At 45.5% G+C, this 18,914-nt stretch overlaps 1 protein-coding gene across 2 annotated transcripts in view; it reads left to right on the forward strand.

Annotated features, from left to right (window-relative positions):
* Nucleotides 1-18,914, forward strand: part of NR1I2 (nuclear receptor subfamily 1 group I member 2) — a 260,681-nt gene that overhangs the window by 202,198 nt on the left and 39,569 nt on the right. For both annotated transcript variants that reach the window (XM_069202689.1, XM_069202690.1), the window contains 2 exons: nucleotides 7,387-7,685; nucleotides 14,815-14,960. In XM_069202689.1, coding sequence (XP_069058790.1) covers nucleotides 7,387-7,685; nucleotides 14,815-14,960 — 445 coding nt within the window. The remainder of the gene's footprint in view (nucleotides 1-7,386; nucleotides 7,686-14,814; nucleotides 14,961-18,914) is intronic.

The following is an 18,914-nucleotide window of genomic DNA, read 5'->3' on the forward strand; positions in this document are numbered from 1 at the left end:
ACCTTTGCCTAAGGGGTCGCTCCCCTTATAAATGTAAACAACAAAAAATAAATCTCTGGTGTCTAGTGGCTTCTGCCACCACCCCCCCATCCCCAGAGGGGGCAGATCGGCCTAATTATTATAGGCTGATCTTCCCCCGGGGGGCGGAAAAGGCCTAATAAAAAAAATTGCCACCCTGGGGAGCGACCCTTACCTAAGGGGTCGCTCCCCATATAAATGTAAACAAATAAAAATTCCCTGGTGTCTAGTGTCTTCTGCCTCCCTGGGGGCAGATCGGCCTAATTAATTTAGTCCGTGGGGGCAGAAAAGGCCTATTTAAAAAAATTGCCCCATTGGGATCAACCTTTGCCTGAGGGGTGTCGATCCCCTTATAATAGTAAACAAAACAAACAAAATCCCCCTAGTATCTAGTGACATTCTAGCGATCGTGCTGCAGGAATGCTCAGAGAGACATGAAAAGGGAAGGTAAAGCGTTTCCTCCCCTTTTCATTCCACTTTGACCTCCCCTGCCCCCATACCGTGGAGAAACTAATCTGTTTCTCCTCAGATCGCATGCTTCCAGCACAATCGGAGGCGACTTCTGATGAGGACGTAATGGTTACGTCCTGGTCACCCGAACGGTGCTGCCCAGGACGTAACCGTTACGTCCCAGGCATCCACGGGGTTAAAACAATTTGTTATGAAAGTAAGCAATGGTTATTTGCAACCAAGGATCCTTGCAAAGAATTCTTAAAATAATACACAGATGAAGGCTATTAAGTCAACTGCAGCTGGAAACGTCCTAAACAACGCGTTGTGAACAATGCAGACATTTACCACGCAAGCGTAACCATGCTTGCAGGAACAACAACTGCCTTTTTCTGTGCATTACCCACGCATGTGCCAAACGACGCATGTGCATGGTTAGGGCACAGAAAAAGGCACAGTGGATCGGGAGAGGACGCGGTGAGGTAAATGGGGCAGGGTTGGAGGTAGTTTTTAGGGGTGAGTGGATTAAGGGCTTGAGGTGGGTGGGGGGTTGGTCTATTTTTTTATTGGGGTGGAGTTTGGGTATTTCTTTTTTGAGGTCTCAGGGTGGGGGAGCAGGGTAGTTTATTTTTTAGGGATCGGGGAAGGTTTAAGGAAGGGTGGGAGGAGGGAGGAGGAAGGATTGGGAGTGGACACAGTGATTTAAATGAGTTTGGGACAGGGTTGGTGGGTAGTTTTTAGCAGTGGGGGGATTTAGGGCTTTGGGTGGGGGGGGCTTCAGTAGTTTATATAGTAGGGGGGAATGTGTTAAGGCTCAGGGTGGGTGAGAGCTGTCGGAGTAGCTTAGTTTTTTGGAGTGGGGAGTCAAGGTAATTTCTTCTTTAGGGCTCAGGACGGGTAGGGAGGTCGCAGTAGTTTAGTTTTTAGGGGCAAGGGGGGGTTGAGAGGTTTTTTTTTAGGGCTTAGGGTGGGGGGTTGGTTTAGTTTAGTTATTAGGGGTGGTGGAAGATTTTAGGGCTCAAGGTGGGTAGGGGGTGTCGGGATAGTTTAGGTTTTAGGAGCCAGGGTCGAGATAGTGTTTTTTAATTTTTTTTATTTTAGGGCTCGGGTGTGGGGTGGGTCAGGGTAGTTTTTTTGGGCTTCGGGGTAGTTTCGTTTTTGGAGGTGGGAGATGGTTTTAGGGCTCAGGGAGGGTGGGGGTGTATGGGTAATTTATTAGTGGTGGAGGTAGTTTTGGGGCCTAGGGTGGGTGTGGGGGGTTGTATGGGAGAACCACGCATGCTGTTTCCACATATGGCTTTACTAAGCATGCTTTAACAAGAAATTTGTTGTAAAGGCATGCGTGGAAAAAACACAGTGGTTCTGCCAACTGCGTTGTTAAGGCATGCGTGGTTCTGTCATACAGCCAACTGCAACATCACAGAACTCAGTGCAAACCAGTTCAATACTTAAGTGAGAGAGGGCTTACTGGCACAGACTTGCTCCCCACAGCAGATGCAGTGCCTCCCCACTGCTGTTAACCACAGGCACATCCCCATCACTCAATATCCAGGCGTGTGAGGGATTTGTACCCCATCACTCACCCTAAAAATATCTCCCAACACTGGCCTTTTACTACCTGACCTTACTAAGGAGAGGTTTTCCAACCCAGTGTTAATGGATCTTTTGAGCCAGTGTGGAAGGTAAAGGGGAATGGTTTAGGTTAAACCCCCCACTTCCAAACATAGAGAGCTTCCTGCCACATAATGATCACCTTAGTAGTTGAATAAGATAGACAGCCTAGTCGGGGTAAGGAAATAGACACAGAAGACTTAATTAATTGTTGTGTGATCACTGGGGACACTAAGCATACCTTGATTCTCTTATGTATTACATGGTAATTGTGCATTATATCTAAACTTTAATGTGATCCTGCTCATAGAGAGTGGCTAGTGTATATTCATATTTATTTTCCCATTGATTGTGGTGGTAATGTGATAGCAAATTGAAATATTGAGATATTTGTAAATGTGTCCCTTTTTACCCTGATGCCTTGCAGCTTATGGATTGCTCTTCTGTGTAATATTATTCACTGCACTTTGAGTTGGTTGAATGCTCTATAGGCACATGGTTTCTTATGGCTAGATTGGCATAAGTAACTGAATGCATCGTTAATGCAAGCTGAAACCTGGGTGCAACAAATTAAACAAGTTGGAGAATACTTAAAGCAAAACTCTGAACCCTGTAGAGGTCTGAAACTAAGTGAGTATGTCATCATCCCAGGTTATGCATATAGAACAAAAAGGCCAGTGAAACAAATGACTAGGCAACAGAAGCTCGTAGAAACAATGTTGGGAAGTATGTGAAGCATTGGTATTTCAAGTGCTTTCAATGTTCTTTTTATGTCATAGTACAAATCATCAATAGAATAATTATCTTTTTTTTTTTTAAGAAATTCAGATGCATCAGCCAGTTTGTTGATTGTCCACTATTGCACTTATCATTGCTTTGGGTGAGGACCCCCTCGACTCCCATGTCGTATGTATCTGTCTGGACATTGTAAAGGTTGACTCTAGTCGGGGTGTTCAAGACTGGGTACACGTGTTCAAGACTCCATTGCACAGTCTCTCCTTCAGGTAATCAAATGCCTTCTGACAGTCCACGGTCTAGGTACACCTTCCGTGGCTGCTTCATAGAGGTCAGGTCTGTTAAATGGGCTGATATGCTTCCATAGTTACCGCAAAGTTTTGGTAGAACTCGATGAGGCCTAGAAAGGTTCTCACCTTGGTCTGAAAAGTAAAAGCCTCCCTACTAAACACTGCCTGTGCTTTCCCCTCTTTGGCACAAATTGTTCGGTTACCCCCCTGGTGTCCAAGATAGGCCAAAGAAAACTGACTCACCGGGCACATCGAAGGCTAGATACCTAGTTAGTTTGGCCCTCCTTCGTCAACAACCCCTGACCTAGGTCTTTCCGGTGGTCATCCCATAAACTGCTAAAACTTGAATTGTCAACTTCCACACCAGAATATGCATAGTTGACTAGGTGTTGGGAAGTGGCAGGAGGATTCTGTTAGCAAGAGGGCATAATCTTTAACTCATAGCAGTCCTCTGGGATGGAGAATGCTGTCTTCTGCCTAGCACCAAGTAAAAAGTTTGCTTCAAAACTAGTGTCTCATGACCCTCTTGATACTAAGGTAATGTTGCCTTCTGGTCATAAAACTCTTTCCTTTTGACTAACCCATGGATTTATGGGGATTTCCCTACCTGGCAACCAGTTTGTCGGCTCCCTTAATACCAAGACACAGGAGCTCAGCAGATGTTATCTAGCTGACCATGAGTGGTGCCCGCTCCTAGATGTAGTTCAAGACATCTTTGCCCAGTTTGGTATGCTATCTTGCAATTGCCAGGAACATTCTGTCACTCCTTGTGTATCTGGGCTCCCTATAAGACCTTCAGTGAGACTACAGTCTCCTTTACACATTTGCATATTTTCTGCTGCTTTGCTGAGTTTTGAAGAAGGATATGAGAGACCGGGCTCAGCTTAACCTCTCAACCGAGGGGTGCGTTAGAAGAGCCTTGAACTCTGATCTGCTCTCTGCTCCTTCTCCCTCTCCTGGAGGACCTACCACCTCAACAGTAGGGTTCTTACCCCAACCCTACACCTTCCTACATGAATGCTGAACAGAAACAGCTGAGTGCCTTTGACTGCCTACAGAATGGTGGATGTGATTTTCACTGCTCGCCGTCTGTCCACAAAGTCAGCCTTTTCTGGCCACTGGGCAAACTTTGTGGCCTAGTGCGAGGACGAGCTGGTCGATCTGCTTCAGGCTAAATTTCGAATGTACTTCTACTTGTTGTCTTTGTCTGGAAAATACTTTTCTGTGGGCTCAATTAAAGATTACTTGTTGCCACGTTCAGCCGTTCTGAGTTTTCCTGATCAGCCAAGTTCGTCTGTTCTAATATGAAGGGCTTAATTACATGTTCCCTACTATTGAGCAGAGGGACCACACTTAGGGCCTTATGTTCTTAATGTGCATGCCTTTTGAACACATGCCCAGTTGTTCTTTGCAGTTTCCAACCCTGAAGACTGTGTTCCTCATTATAATCACCTCTGAACTTTGTGTCAGTGAGCTTCATGTGCTGTCAGTACAGTCCCTTATAACCCCTACTTCCCTGAGAAATCTGTACTTTGGACTCTAGCACCTGAAAGTGATCTCGCTCTTCTACGTGGGGCAGTCCATCATGCTGCCAGAGTGCTTGCCAGTTGGAACTACTCATCTTCTGTATCGATCGGACAAAGAAACACCCTGTGAACAACCAACATTTTGTTGGATTCATCCGTGCCAAGAAGGGAAGGACAGTTCAGCAACTGTAACATCATCTATATCAAGAATATGCTAAGTCTTGTCCAAGAAGGAGCCTCCTGGAGGCCTCCGTGCTCATTCCGACAGAGCCAAAGCTGTCACTATGGCTTTAGCTAAATGCTCTTCTGTGCTATCTGCTAGTTTCTTACCTGGACATCTGTCCACTCATTCAGCAGGCAGTACTGTTTCATCTCTCAGATTTGCAGCAAGGTTTTTTTCCTGCTCAGTTCTGCAGGTCTTCCTGGTGTAAAGTTTGATCTTCAGACCCACCACCTCTGTAAGGGGAGCGGTACTGCTTTGGTATATATTCAAAAGGTGAGAGAATTATATTTCTGGTGGATACTCTGTATAACTGCAGATTCCTCAGCGCCCTCTCTGCTCACCGTTCTGTGGCAATAAGGTCCCAGTTTAGAGATCAGCACACTGTCCAACTACCAATTTGTCAGTCGCCCCTTCTCTGAGGATGCAGAAGTTACCTTTGTAGATACCAGCACACAGGGCGGTGCCTATATAGGTCTCAAGGGCAGGAGGAGGCTGTTGCAGAGTCCAGTGGCTTCATCTACCAGTGCATGGGAAAGTTTGTAGGAAAAGTTTCTGTACCCAAGGTGAGGAATGTGCTATTAGAGTATCCGCCAGAAAGAGTGTTAACGAAGGTAAGTAACTTGTCAGGTCTTTCCTGCGTCACAAACAGTGTAAATGATAGAGCATAAGTCAGTCTTTTCCCAACCTGCTTCCCAAATCCCAGTGTCCTAGTTGAAATAAGTAAATAATCCTCCTTTTTAAACCAGACCGTTTTACTCTTAAATAATATTCCATTGGTTGGTGCTGAAACCGGTGCACTCTAGATTTCAAGGAGCTGAACATTTTTCACAGGTTAAAGGCAATTCCACACCACTACCTTACATAGTGAAATGTCCCAAAGACCAGACAATCCCCTTAAACTATGCAGTGTGAAGCTAATAAAGACTATGGGGGTCATTCTAACTCTGGCGGGCGGCGGAGGCCGCCCGCCAGAGTTCCCCCCTCCAGAATACCGCACCGCGGTCAGAAGACCGCTGTGGTTATTCTGGGTTTCCCACTGGGCTGGCGGGCGACCGCCGAAAGGCCGCCCGCCAGCCCAGTGGGAAACACCCTTCCCACGAGGAAGCCGGCTCCGAATGGTGCCGGCGGAGTGGGATGGTGCGACGGGTGCAGTTGCACCCGTCGCGAATTTCACTGTCTGCAATGCAGACAGTGAAATTCTTTGTGGGGCCCGCTTACGGGGGCCCCTGCTGTGCCCATGCCATTGGCATGGGCACTGCAGGGGCCCCCAGGGGCCCCACGACACCCCATACCGCCATCCTGTTCCTGGCGGGCGAACCGCCAGGAACAGGATGGCGGTATGGGGTGTCTGAATCCCAATGGCGGCGCAACGAGCTGCCCCGCCATGGAGGATTCAGAAGGGCAGCGGAAAACCGGCGGGAGACCGCCGGTTTTCCTCATCTGACCGCGGCCAAACCGCCGCGGTCAGAATGCCCCACCGACCCTGGCCACCCCCTATATATGAAAAGCTCTGCTTATCTCTCCTAAGGACCATGGAAATTGACCAAAAGACCAGAGCTCCAGTTATCTTCCTTTCTTTCTTGCCAGTTGCATTGATGTAGTTGAAGGGCTAGCATCACCCTTGCTGCTTCTCTGCTTACAGTCATACAGTCTGGTACAAAATACTCTCAACTAGAACTTCACGCTCCTCAGACTAGGCAAGTGAACCTGTTCATGTATCCACAGATGTGGTCCTTGGGCAGTCTGAGATGCAGCAATGAAACACCGGAGTTCACGCTCTATACTCAAGCTATTCAGCATCCACATTCAGCCAAAGAGACTGTTCCAGACCACACACGTATTCAAGCATTCGAGAAAGTAGCTCCAAAATCAGTCAAACTAAGAAGTCATTTGCACTCCTAGAATTCAGTTCCTCTCCCATTAGCCACATTTATGCCTGGGCATCCGTCCGGGCGAGGAGGCAACGTTGCCCCCTTTTCACAGTTTGTTAAACTTGTTAACTTGCTTCCATGTCACTTTTGTGGACGGTTAGTACTTGGTGCCTCTCTTTCATCGTCTTTTGGATGTCCTACCTATTCAGGTTCTGTTCTGTAGGTCCTTTTCAAGCTGCAAGCTTCAGTAAGCAACCACAGTGAATCTCGTCCACCAGGCAGACAGCCACAGACACCACATGAAACAAGCAGCTGTAAACCCCAAAATGAGCCTTTGCCATGCAGGGCACTTCACCTCCTTTGCTCAGCCATTATAATAGCTACATTTGCTGATTTCAGTGCCACATCCAACGCAAGAGTGAGGATTGGATTTACTCTTTATTTTCTCATTCTGCTGTTCGAAAATAAAATCAGTGTCAATTTTGTCAGGACTAGATTACAAGCCCCATCCTGCATCGACTTAGGAGCTGAAATCTTAGAAGTGTGTTTTGCGTTGAAGCTCTTGTTGGACTTGGCTGTTTATTTCCATCATGATGATTTATTTTGGCTTGACTGTGCCATTTGGTCCTTGATTTCACACACTGTGTGCTTTTGCCTTCCAGCCAGTTGAACGCAGTTTTCGCAGATCCTGTTCTACCACAGAGAGCTTTGATGACTATGTCACCACCAGCTATGGCCAGATCTGGAGGGGAGGCAGCGGAGGGAGCAGCCCAGAAGACCATCACCTCAGTCCCTGCGAAGATGTGAGGGGTGCCATGGCCCAAGGCTCCTTCTACAAGTCACAGTTCACAGAGAACTCTGCAGGGCATAAGGTCTTCTGCATGCTGCCTCACATTTCTGACCTCTCAACCTACATGATCAAAGGTGTCATCAGTTTTGCCAAAGTTCTTGCTCCTTTCCGGTATGTCCAACATTACGTGTCTTTGTTACTGTTTTTATTACTTAAAATGTGAGCCATCTTTTACAGGCTAGTGTAGTCTTATAGTGGCTATACCTTGTCCGAAGCCAGAGCTTGCACATTTGTGGATGCATGTTGGCCTCAATAGAAGATGCTCAGCATTGCACCAGAGTTTGAGAGGTCACCTGATGTGTGTAGGTCAGTGATGTGCACTTAGGCTTGAAATGCCAAGGTAAATGTGTGGAAGACTAAATAGCACAGTAAACACCCCAACACCTTCCGCTTATCTGCATGAACCTGGATTCTTATGAGGGGAGTACAGGATTTAGACCTTCACCAAATATATATTTCAGAGCCTTGCCTAATCGGGTTTCAGTGAGGATCCAGGGTTTAGCCAGTGTAGCTTTGGCACAATGGAAAATGCCTTTCGGTGTGTCAAGTGTTTAAAGCTGCGCCAAACACAAATCAAGGTCACATGTTCTTTCCCAAACCAATTTTGTTAAAAGGAGAAACATGTAGTATGCAGATGACACCCAACTCATCCTCTCCCTCACCCGCAACCCCACCACCGCCAAAACCAACCTACACGCTGCTCTCCTCGACACTGCCAACTGGATGACAGCTAACCACCTCAAGCTTAACTCCAACAAAACCGAGATCATCATCTTCGGCCCCAACAAAACCATATGGGACGACTCCTGGTGGCCCACCGCCCTAAGCCCCGCACCCACCCCTGCAAACCACGCATGCAACCTCGGCATAATCCTTGACCCCTCCCTCTCCATGACACAACAAATCAATGCACTAACCTCCTCCTGCTTCCATACACTCCGCACTCTAAAAAAAAAATCCTTCAAATGGATTCCCCCAGAGACCAGGAAGACAGTCACCCATGCACTCATCAGCAGCAGACTTGACTACGGTAACGCCCTCTACGCCGGCACCACACTCTAACTCAAACGCAAACTCCAGAGAATCCAGAGCACAGCTGCACGCCTCGTCCTTGGCCTCCCCAGCCACGAACGAATCTCACCACACTTCAAATCTCTTCACTGGCTCCCCATAGACAAGAGAATCACTTTCAAGATCCTCATCCACGTACACAAATCCCTCCACAACACCGTCCCGACCTACCTCAACGAAAGAGTGAACTTCCATAAGCCCACCCGCAACCTCCGATCAGCCGACCTCGCACTAGCTACAGTCCCCCGCATCCATCGAACCACCACAGGAGGCAGGGCCTTCTCCTACCTCACCCCCACAACCTGGAACTCCCTCCCCACCAACCTCCGCAAAACCCAAGACCTCCTGCTCTCCAGAAAAAACCTCAAGAAATGGCTGTTCGAACAGTAACCCCACCTTACCCCCCCCACTAGCGCCTTGAGACCCTCACGGGTGAGTAGCGCGCTCTATACATTTTTTTGATTGATTGATGTAGTAGCTAAAGAAACAAGATACTGGTAAAAATCAAATTAGGGATCACTTATGTGTCTTTGAAAGAAATAAAAGTCTAAAAGCTCCAAGAAACTGTTAGTCTGTGGGCAAGGGTGGCTGGGTAGTAGGTGCCTTTTCAGTCCCACCTGTGATGCAGCATGGCTAGGAAAGCTTAGTGGGGCATCTTACTCAGTTGTTTCTTCTAAGTCTCAACAATGGGAGTCAAAATCCTTCAACTGGGTAGGTAGGACACTATCGGGGGGGGCTCCACGATGCTGTACACGATGAATTTACAATCCAGATTATGCCATCACTTTTGGTGCTAAGAGCTTGGAGTGTGGCAAGTTTGGAAACTCTGGCTGCTAAAGTCCCCTTATGGGTAACTTGCCTGCTCACACCCTCTATGTTGGACTTAGTTGCTGTTTAGCTTGCGGAATTCTCTAGGAGGGCGAGGCTGACAGTACAGCTGGCAAGACTCGCTGAATTTGATACCTGTAAAATGTACCCACTGAGGTCATGCTTTGGAGAGAGAGAGCCTCAATACCTCATATTGGTCCTTCTGTTGTCACACATTTCTACCTCCCTACTTCTGTGTTTGCTGTAGTCCTTCCTTCTGATCACTCCCAAAGTTCCCAGACTACAAGAGAGCTTCAATGGTGCTAGGCTGCAGACTGCTGAGGGACAAATGCTCAACCAGCCAGGAAACACCTGCACTGCTGTCCACTGGTCAAATGTTTCGCCTCTGAGGATGCGTTTCCTGTGCATTACCTCCCTGAGACCACTGGAGGCCAGCTGGTCTGACCTTTGATCAGCCCTTCCACAGCTTGAATGCAGCAGGGTCCCAGGTCTGCTCAAGGCACATTTGTTCTTCAAAGCAGTTGAGGTCAGGAGCCTTCTTAGGGGAAGCCACTGGCTGGAGTTTGGTGATGGTACTAGCATAGCCTATGGAAGGTCCCACATTAGTTCAGTCCCTGACGTAATGGCAGAAATATTTTAATGCTGGTATTTTCGCCCATGCAGCCCAGTACAGTCTTGTCTCCACAGTGGGGATTAACAAGGAGATGCACCTGATTTAAGATGCAAATGCTTAACAATATTCATTTTTCCCTGGCACCTCCCCTCCCCACCTGAGCTGCAGGTTTGTGGTGAAGCCAATGTTCCTGTAATTTGAGAAAAGTAATTCATCAGTGTGAGGAAGTGGCACTTGTGTATTTATATGTCTGTCTAATATCGATTTGTGTAACACACTTTAGCACTAACAAAACACACATTGTAAACTTACCACATGTTCTGGAATATGTGGCAAGTGTGGCAAATACATAATTACACTGAAAATATTGAGCCCATTGAATTGTGTTATTCTGTTTGTCTCTTAATACATGAGAAAGGAGTCGGAAATGTTGCAAAAAGCCAGAAGAACAAGAGGATATATATGGTTATTTTTTTGTCAGAAATGTCCAAAGCTGACACTTCAGCTTAAACTAGATATAAAACCTGCAAACAAGTGGATGACAAAATACACCCTAATTTACCACTTAACAACAAAGTTGGGATCCATAGGTTTGTAAGATGCATATTTCATATACTGATCATCTCCAAAAGTACGATATTCTCTTCCTTTTAAAATCAGCAGACACAATTGGGACTACTTTCTGTCCTTTGACTTGAAACTGGCCGCATTTTTGATGTATCAGAAGGCTGCAGTTTGCCATACCACAGTGATAGGCCCTCGGGCGTAAATGCTGAAACTGGTTGCTTGCTGTCAAGATTTTTACGCAATCTGTGAGGGAACCCACTAGACCCACCAGATCTCCAGTTCACATTTGGGGTTAGGATTAGGATCCAACCCAAATTTAAAATGGGATTATACATGAAATTATAAGTGTTAGATGAGTGGTTGAAATGGTTCTGGAAAACCTGGTGACCAAGGACACGAACTGGAGACTTGGGAGGAAAGTGCAAAAAAGTTGAGCCCTAAGTCTAGAAAGAGCATCCCCTTCTCCCCCAAACCAGGGTGGATCCATAATGGAGTGTGGATGATGCAAGCTGCAGACCGTTTCTGTAGACCACAACTCAGAAGTTGTCGTGTGGACGGAGAAAGCAGATAATATAATAATTTTGCTTTTTTCCTCTCATACCTTCCATTTCAATGCAAGTTAAATATGTTAATACAATTCTTGATCGCCGTGTTTTGACATGGTGTAGACTGCAAATCTTAGCAATACCCTCATATTTATATACAAGACATATGTACAGTAAACAACTATTCAAACTCTCATCATACAAACTCAGTATATACTCTAGCAGTTGACGGTGTTAATAAAGGAATATGAACAACTGTAGGGTCAGATAGCACATTTAGCGAAGTATACGTTAAGTATCCAATAGAAAGTCTGCAAAATTCCTGATTGGTTCTCAGAGTTGTTGTAGAATGAATTTGAGAGTCCACTACTGATAAGTCTACCTATCTGGGAGTACTACAGATTGCAAAATCACATCGGCCATTCAGAATGGCATATTATCATGCAGATCTAAAAATGAACAGAGGAAGACGTTGACATCTACCAGACCAGCTTGGCTGCTCGGTTTTGTATTCCTAAAAGATCCCTAGCCTAGCAAGACTGTTCTGTAAATCCTTAGCCTAGCAAGACTGCTCTGCAGATCCTTAGCCTAGCAAGACTGTTCTGTAGATCCTTAGCCTAGCAAGACTGCTCTGCAGATCCTTAGCCTAGCAAGACTGCTCTGCAGATCCTTAGCCTAGCAAGACTGCTCTGCAGATCCTTAGCCTAGCAAGACTGCTCTGCAGATCCTTAGCCTAGCAAGACTGCTTTGTAGATCCTTAGCCTAGCAAGACTGCTTGCAGAGCCTTAGCCTAGCAAGACTGCTCTGCAGAGCCTTAGCCTAGCAAGACTGCTCTGCAGATCCTTAGCCTAGCAAGACTGCTCTGCAGATCCTTAGCCTAGCAAGACTGCTCTGCAGATCCTTAGCCTAGCAAGACTGCTCTGCAGAGCCTTAGCCTAGCAAGACTGCTCTGCAGAGCCTTAGCCTAGCAAGACTGCTCTGCAGATCCTTAGCCCAGCAAGACTGCTCTGCAGATCCTTAGCCCAGCAAGACTGCTCTGCAGATCCTTGGCCTAGCAAGACTGCTCTGCAGATCCTTGGCCTAGCAAGACTGCTCTGCAGATCCTTAGCCTAGCAAGACTGCTCTGCAGATCCTTAGCCTAGCAAGACTGCTCTGTAGAGCCTTAGCCAAGCAAGGCTGCTCTCTCAAGTTCTATGTTTTGAAGCACGTTGGTGTTTCTCCAAAAGTCATTTAATGTAATTGCAAAGTCTAATCAATTGTACTTTCCATCGTTCCCCGTTGGAGGTTCCATTGAGTCATATAGTTTCTCAGAACCACAGTAGGAGAGTTTATTTCAAATGAAGATTTTGTCAAATCTCATTTATAGAGGTCAGGAAAATGCCACAATTGTGTTAACTGGGAATACCAACAATCAAATCTGCCTAAACATTTTGTCAAGATTTATCTTCCAATTTCATCTGAGTGGAGACTGTTTTGCTTTCCTCCTCTTATCTTATGACCGAGCTTACAAAACCTCTCTGGAATGCACTTCTTAGTTTAAAGAAGACATTTATTGTTATTATTACTTCACCACGAGATTCCTGAAAGACGAAATTAGTAGGTTGGACGCACATGTGTATAAGTAGTCGCAGCAATGAAAGCAAAATATATCAAAGTACTTCTCTGTTGCAATGTACACAGCAAATACATGTGATTATATTATAGCACAACTTCAAAGAAAGCATAAAAGTCTAAATTGCATCACCGTAGGGCCTATCACTTCGCTTCATCTTTCTGAGGTCTGCAAGTTGATGACTCCGGTTCAACTGCGAGAAAGAGATTTTCTACCCAAACGGGAGACAGGCAACTGACGTCCGTTCCTGTCTGAAGCCAAGATCTTTCTCCCCCTCACTGTTGCCCAGGGCCATCGTTAAAAGCAAACTCAGTGTGAGATCCGAATAAACTTGGAGAGTGGCCAATTCTCCAAACTTCACTCGTTCCCAGATTGGATTGAGAGGTAAACACAAAATCTACGCTCTCTTATCAGCTAGGGTTTGGTGTGAAAAACACAGCTTGGCCTATCATGTGGAAAAACACAGCTTGGAAAAACACAGCTCATCTGCAATGTCTCAACTGCAATGTCTAACCCCACGTTAAAGCCAATAGGCAGCTAACCTAAATACCAAATGTAATGTCTAACTCCACTTTAAAGCCAATAGGCAGCTAACCTAAATACCAAATGTAATGTCTAATGTCATGTTAAAGCCAATAGGCAGCTAAACTGAATACAGAATGTAATGGCTAATGCCATGTTAAAACCAATAGGCAGCTAAACTGAATACAACATGTAATGTGCTACTGGTGAAGATTGAGCAACCAATATGCGCAGTGGTGAAACACAAAGTCATTGGTCAAACACAATTAATAGCATAACGGAGACAAATGCTTTGGGACTTTTGATGAAGACTTTGCTTAATAGCCTTTAAATGTTCTGATGTTTACTTCACGTAATATTTGAGTATTTGTACCATTCATGTCCTGTTGATTTTGTGTTGTTCTTTGGTCTAAGCAAATACATTTTCATCTCTTATTTGTACACCTAACTTTCCACATTGTTGTCAACCTGCTTTTATACTGATTTTTCGATGATCCTTACAGAGACGAAGATACCAGTGATAAGTGTAAATTTGTCCCTTTATCTCCGCCTGATCTTGATAGAACTGAGGAAGATCAGAAACCTCCCTCTTGCCTTTCCTCACCTTTCATAGCAGTTTTCCTCCCTGGCAGGACTTTGTTATTGTTTTTTTTAACTTTACACTTTAAGAGACATGTTAGGCTATACATTAAATAGCAGACGGGTGCAAAGGCGATTTCCCTAACTTCATGCAGTAAGTAGTGTTGTTAATTCCCTGTGTGAAGTCTGTAGAAACTTACGTGGCACATACTCCTACCTACAAAGTTTCCCCCTTTCAGTTCAGCAGGTATTGATAAACACCCTAACTGGATCCCATAAAAGAACACAGAAATCATAAATTGTTTTGTGTTGCTCCATGAGTAGCCTGAACCTTTGTGCATCAGGGGATTTACTAACTTGTCACATGTTTGTTCACTGTTCACAATTACAACTGAGGACTGTAAACGCCTACAAATAACAGAAGAGATCAGAAACACATCATAGTCAGTGAGGTGGAAGGTAAAGGATTCAGGTTGGAATGGTAGGAAGGTTGTGAAGAGGTGGAATTTGAGACTTTGCCATGGTTGTGCTAGATGGTTTGCTGTCAAAGGTTATCCAGCGTGGCACAGCTACCAAGTCTATGTGGTGCATGGCTGCCTGTACGCCCATGATTGTGTATCAAGAACCAGTTCAAGGGCATTTAACATGGGAACCACTTTGGCACAGGGGGCTGGTTCCAATACAGCACAGCTGCACATGGTGAGCCAAACCCTTTACTAGGGACTGAGCCCAGTCCAGATTTTAAAAGGTAGCTTAGTGAGTGGTATAAAAAGGCTTTTCTTCTTCCTAAAAAAAAAACAAAAAAAAAACAATCATATGATTTATGAATTCCATTACATGTTGATAGACTTTCCAGTGTGTGGTTTATGATGGACCTGCCTCTCCTTTCCCCACTTCCTCCAGGGAGCTCAGCATCGAGGACCAGATCGCGCTGCTGAAGGGAGCCGCGTTTGAGCTGACCCAGATTCGCTTCAACACTTTATTCAACCCCACGACCGGGTTATGGGAGTGCGGGAAACTGGAGTATGACATCAACGACGCCTCCCTCGGTGAGTTGGTGGATCCACCAACCTTTGGTAACATAGAAGGAGAAGGTGCAGGAAGGAGAGGAGGAGGAGGAGGAGGAGTTTGTGCACTTTCTTGACCTTCCATGCTAGGGAGGTCTGCACTGGGAGTCCAGCCTCCACCCTGTGGTCTCATGGCCTTTGGAACGACAGTGGGCAGAGCTAAGATTCCCGCAATGCTCTAGCCTGCATTATTTAGATAATTTAGGGTCCTCGACAAACTTTTAGCCTTTTTTTTGTAATCGTATAACCTACAGCTTGTAATGTAGCTATTATTTGCCTACCACAAGACATGAGGACCTCTCGAGAGCAACGATTTAGTGATTTAAACTTGTGCAGAAGTATCCTAAGAGGATCCTAGTAGCATCGAGTTCCCAAGCGTTATTTTCTGGCTGATCTTTCATAGAGTCCCTGTGGCCATTTTGACTAGACACACCAGTCAGTTGCTATTAATACACTGAGTATCAGTGCTTTTAAATCAGCAGATGACTAAGCACTAGCACTTTATTCATGACTTTTTATAATTATGAGTGGACGTTTTGACAGTGGAGATTGCTTTTAGTTTTCTTAGAAATAATTTCAACATGCAATTTTTTGGGTATGTTATCAAATGTTTAATGTAGCAGGTGTTGTGTTGTATAGTGTGGTGGTATATCCGTCACATTTGGGACGGATTAACACCTCCTCCAAAGTTGTAATAACCCCCTAAGTCTGTTGTTACTAGTTTCACACACAGCAGAATAGACCAGAGGGGTTTTAAGGCATGGAGAAAGTGGGCCCTGGCCCAGGGCCCCAGCCTTTCAACGGGGAGGGGGGGGGGCTGATAGAGCCAGCTCTGTTCTTTAGAGCGTCTTGGTTTGATGACCTTAAATCATTTTTAAACGTTTTCCTTCAATTTTTTATGTGGGTGATCTATGGGAGTGTATAAAAGAGATTTTAGAGAGAAATATTTTTGTTTTTTAACACCGTGCAACATCCATAAACCAACTTTCTTTTAAATCGAATCAGCACTTCACATATGAAAAATGGGCGGAGTCACAAAAATGACTTGCAATAATTAATTAGTGAGCTGTGACTGCATTATAATATTGAAAACACGTCACTATCCCTAAATAATAAGTGTAAAAACATTTAGAATTTGGATCAGTGTCAACGCTGTTCCAAACAGGGTCCCCCAGATTCTAAATGTTTTTACACTTATTATTTAGGGATAGTGACGTGTTTTCAATATTATAATGCAGTCACGCGCTGGGGAGAATAGACGACCTGGAAAGATTCTGCTCTGAAGTCTCTTTGCCAAGGTACTGACCAATCCAGCCTTCGTCTCGGACATACGTAATCATACTAAACAGTTCTTTCAGAACAATCCCAGGATGACTGACTGACAGTAGAGCAACAGGAAGAGAATCCTACAGAGTGGCCCTTGGAGGGAAGTGCGTCACAGGTGACGGGAGAGTGAGGATGCAGGTGGAGCTCACACGTCTCTACACCGGGAAAACACTGACACAGAAAACAAAGGTAGTGCTTGACGACATTAAAACCAAACAATTCATGAACATATAAAGACACCACAATGTCATCTGGACAAACACCCCCACATCTACTTTAAACAAAGACTTTTTAGGGAGGATGACAAATCCAGTCAGATGCTGGCAAGGGTATTAAATCGAGCACAACCCCATACACACATTGAGGTTGAGCGAAGATGGACGACCGTACATAGCAGCTAGCGAACAAATAAATACCAAATATTAGGGAATTTTGGCATTGGGTTATGCTCAACCCTATAATCTGTTGAGAGCAGATATGTTTGACTGCTTGGACTGGATGGCGCTCCAGCGGCTGACTTGCGAGCAGAGCACCAACCTGAAGGCCTCACTCTCTATAGATGGGCTTAAGGACGCCCTAGATGAGATACAGGAGCACAAAACACCGGGCACTGATGGCCTCCGCGCTGACCTATATCAAGCAATACCCACGCTGCTCCTAGACAAATTCCTGGGACTTTTCGATGAGGCACAGGAATTGACGTTTCACCCGTCCCCACCCCATCCCGCACCAAGACACAAGTGATGATTATTCTGATTCCTAAAGTGGGGAAGGATCAAACGCTGGTAGCAGCATACATGTCCTGGTTGATGCTGAACATAGATGCAAAAGCGGTTCAGAAAAACCTTAGCAAAGAGACTCCTGTGAGCGATGGGATCCCTCATCCATGAAGGTCACACAGGATTTAATCCTGGCAGGAGAATGATGTGCAGTACTAGGGGAGTGATGTGCATCATGCGCTCACTGGAGACCTCTGAGGAAGACTATGCCCTGGCGATCCCAGACATGGAGCTCGCCTTTGGCGTGGCGGGCTGGGACTATTTCTAGCTCGTTATGGAATAAATGAGGTTTGGGCCTAATTTTATAGGCTGGGTCAAACTTTTGTATAGTGAGTCAAGTCAAGGGTGCACACGGAAGGGGGTACCTGGATCTTTGACTGGTGGACCTTGGAGAAAGGCTCCCATCATGGTTATCTCCAATGCAGTTCTTTCTTGTCGTAAAGCTGCTGGCCTGCATCCTGGGAGAGGCCATGATGCAATGGGGCATATAGAGAGATAGAGAGGGATCACAAAATATTGTATCTATGTACACAGATTACGCACTAGTCTACCTAAAAAAACAGGCACAGTCGGTGCCTCTCCTTCTCACTGAACTGGAGAACTTTGATAACATTTCTGGATTAAAAAAGAACTGGGCTAAATCCAAACTCTACCCTCTGGGTAGATTTGGAGGGCTCATGCAGCCCCCGCAGTCGCCTTCTCACAATCGGGGAGCTAAATGGGAACATGAGAACTTTAGGTACTTGGGGATCCCATCATGAATGACACCAGAGCTCAGTTTACCCTCAAAATAGGGAGAGTTCTTAAGGGAAGATCTTCCCCTTGACCATTAAGAGTGGAATATAACTGACAAAGATGGTGTTTCTTCCACGATACCTTTACATGGTGCAGACGTGTGTGCCCTATATAATTTAGCTCATTACGGTACTGGACAGACCTATCTGTTCCTTGGCCCGGGCTTGTAAATGTAGCTGCTTCAAGCTAGAATTGTTAAAACTCCCCTGGATGATGGGAGCACTGCTTCTCCCTGACCTCTTTCGACATTATGCTGCAACACGGCTACAACATGCACTGCATAAGTAATGCAAACTGCCTGAAGCTTTCATGATGAGGAGTGACATCCTTAAAGATTCCCCATCCTTGATCCTGGAAGTGGGAAAAGTCTGGCAAAAGGTGGTGACCTCTGACTTAGGACCTCAGTTCACATTAGACATTCCACTATGTTCCATCAAGCCTTTCAGATGCATCACTAGAAACTTGTTGCTTGCTAGTTGGAGGGAGGGGGCTGCTGAATGCACGTTGCTTGTTCGTAAGCAAAGGATTTTTGTCATTTGTGCATGCACAGGAGGCATGTACAGTGGGTCTTGGGCAGTTACTCCAGTACCCTAGGCTAGCACTCCCCGAAATGAATGGTATGACTCTGACCATGGCTGGAATTCTTGATCCACAGTGTGGATACGCACTTTCTCAGAGTCAACCCTACCTCGATTGAATAAACGTACAGTGACATTTTCTTACTAAGTGGACCTATTCATTCAATCCACTAAATTGTGATATACTGTTGAATCGCCCTGAAGAAGTTCCTTTTGAGTGAAAAGAAGTTTTGTCGCAACATTTGAGAACTACTGTGCTTGAATCCGCTATGACAAATTGGGTGCCCTCCTGCTTAGAAATTTATGTCTCAGACTCGAAGGCGGCTTTCGAGCAGGTTTAAAAGATCGCTCCTAACTCATGTTTTAAATTAATTCAATTTCATTTTTAATCAAAACCTACGTTCCTCCTAAGAAACTCGCACTAATTGTCCCTGGCAGATCTTCCGCCTGTATTAGGT

This window comes from Pleurodeles waltl, chromosome 8 (assembly GCF_031143425.1).
Source record: "Pleurodeles waltl isolate 20211129_DDA chromosome 8, aPleWal1.hap1.20221129, whole genome shotgun sequence".
Classification (NCBI taxonomy): Eukaryota; Metazoa; Chordata; class Amphibia; order Caudata; family Salamandridae; genus Pleurodeles; species Pleurodeles waltl.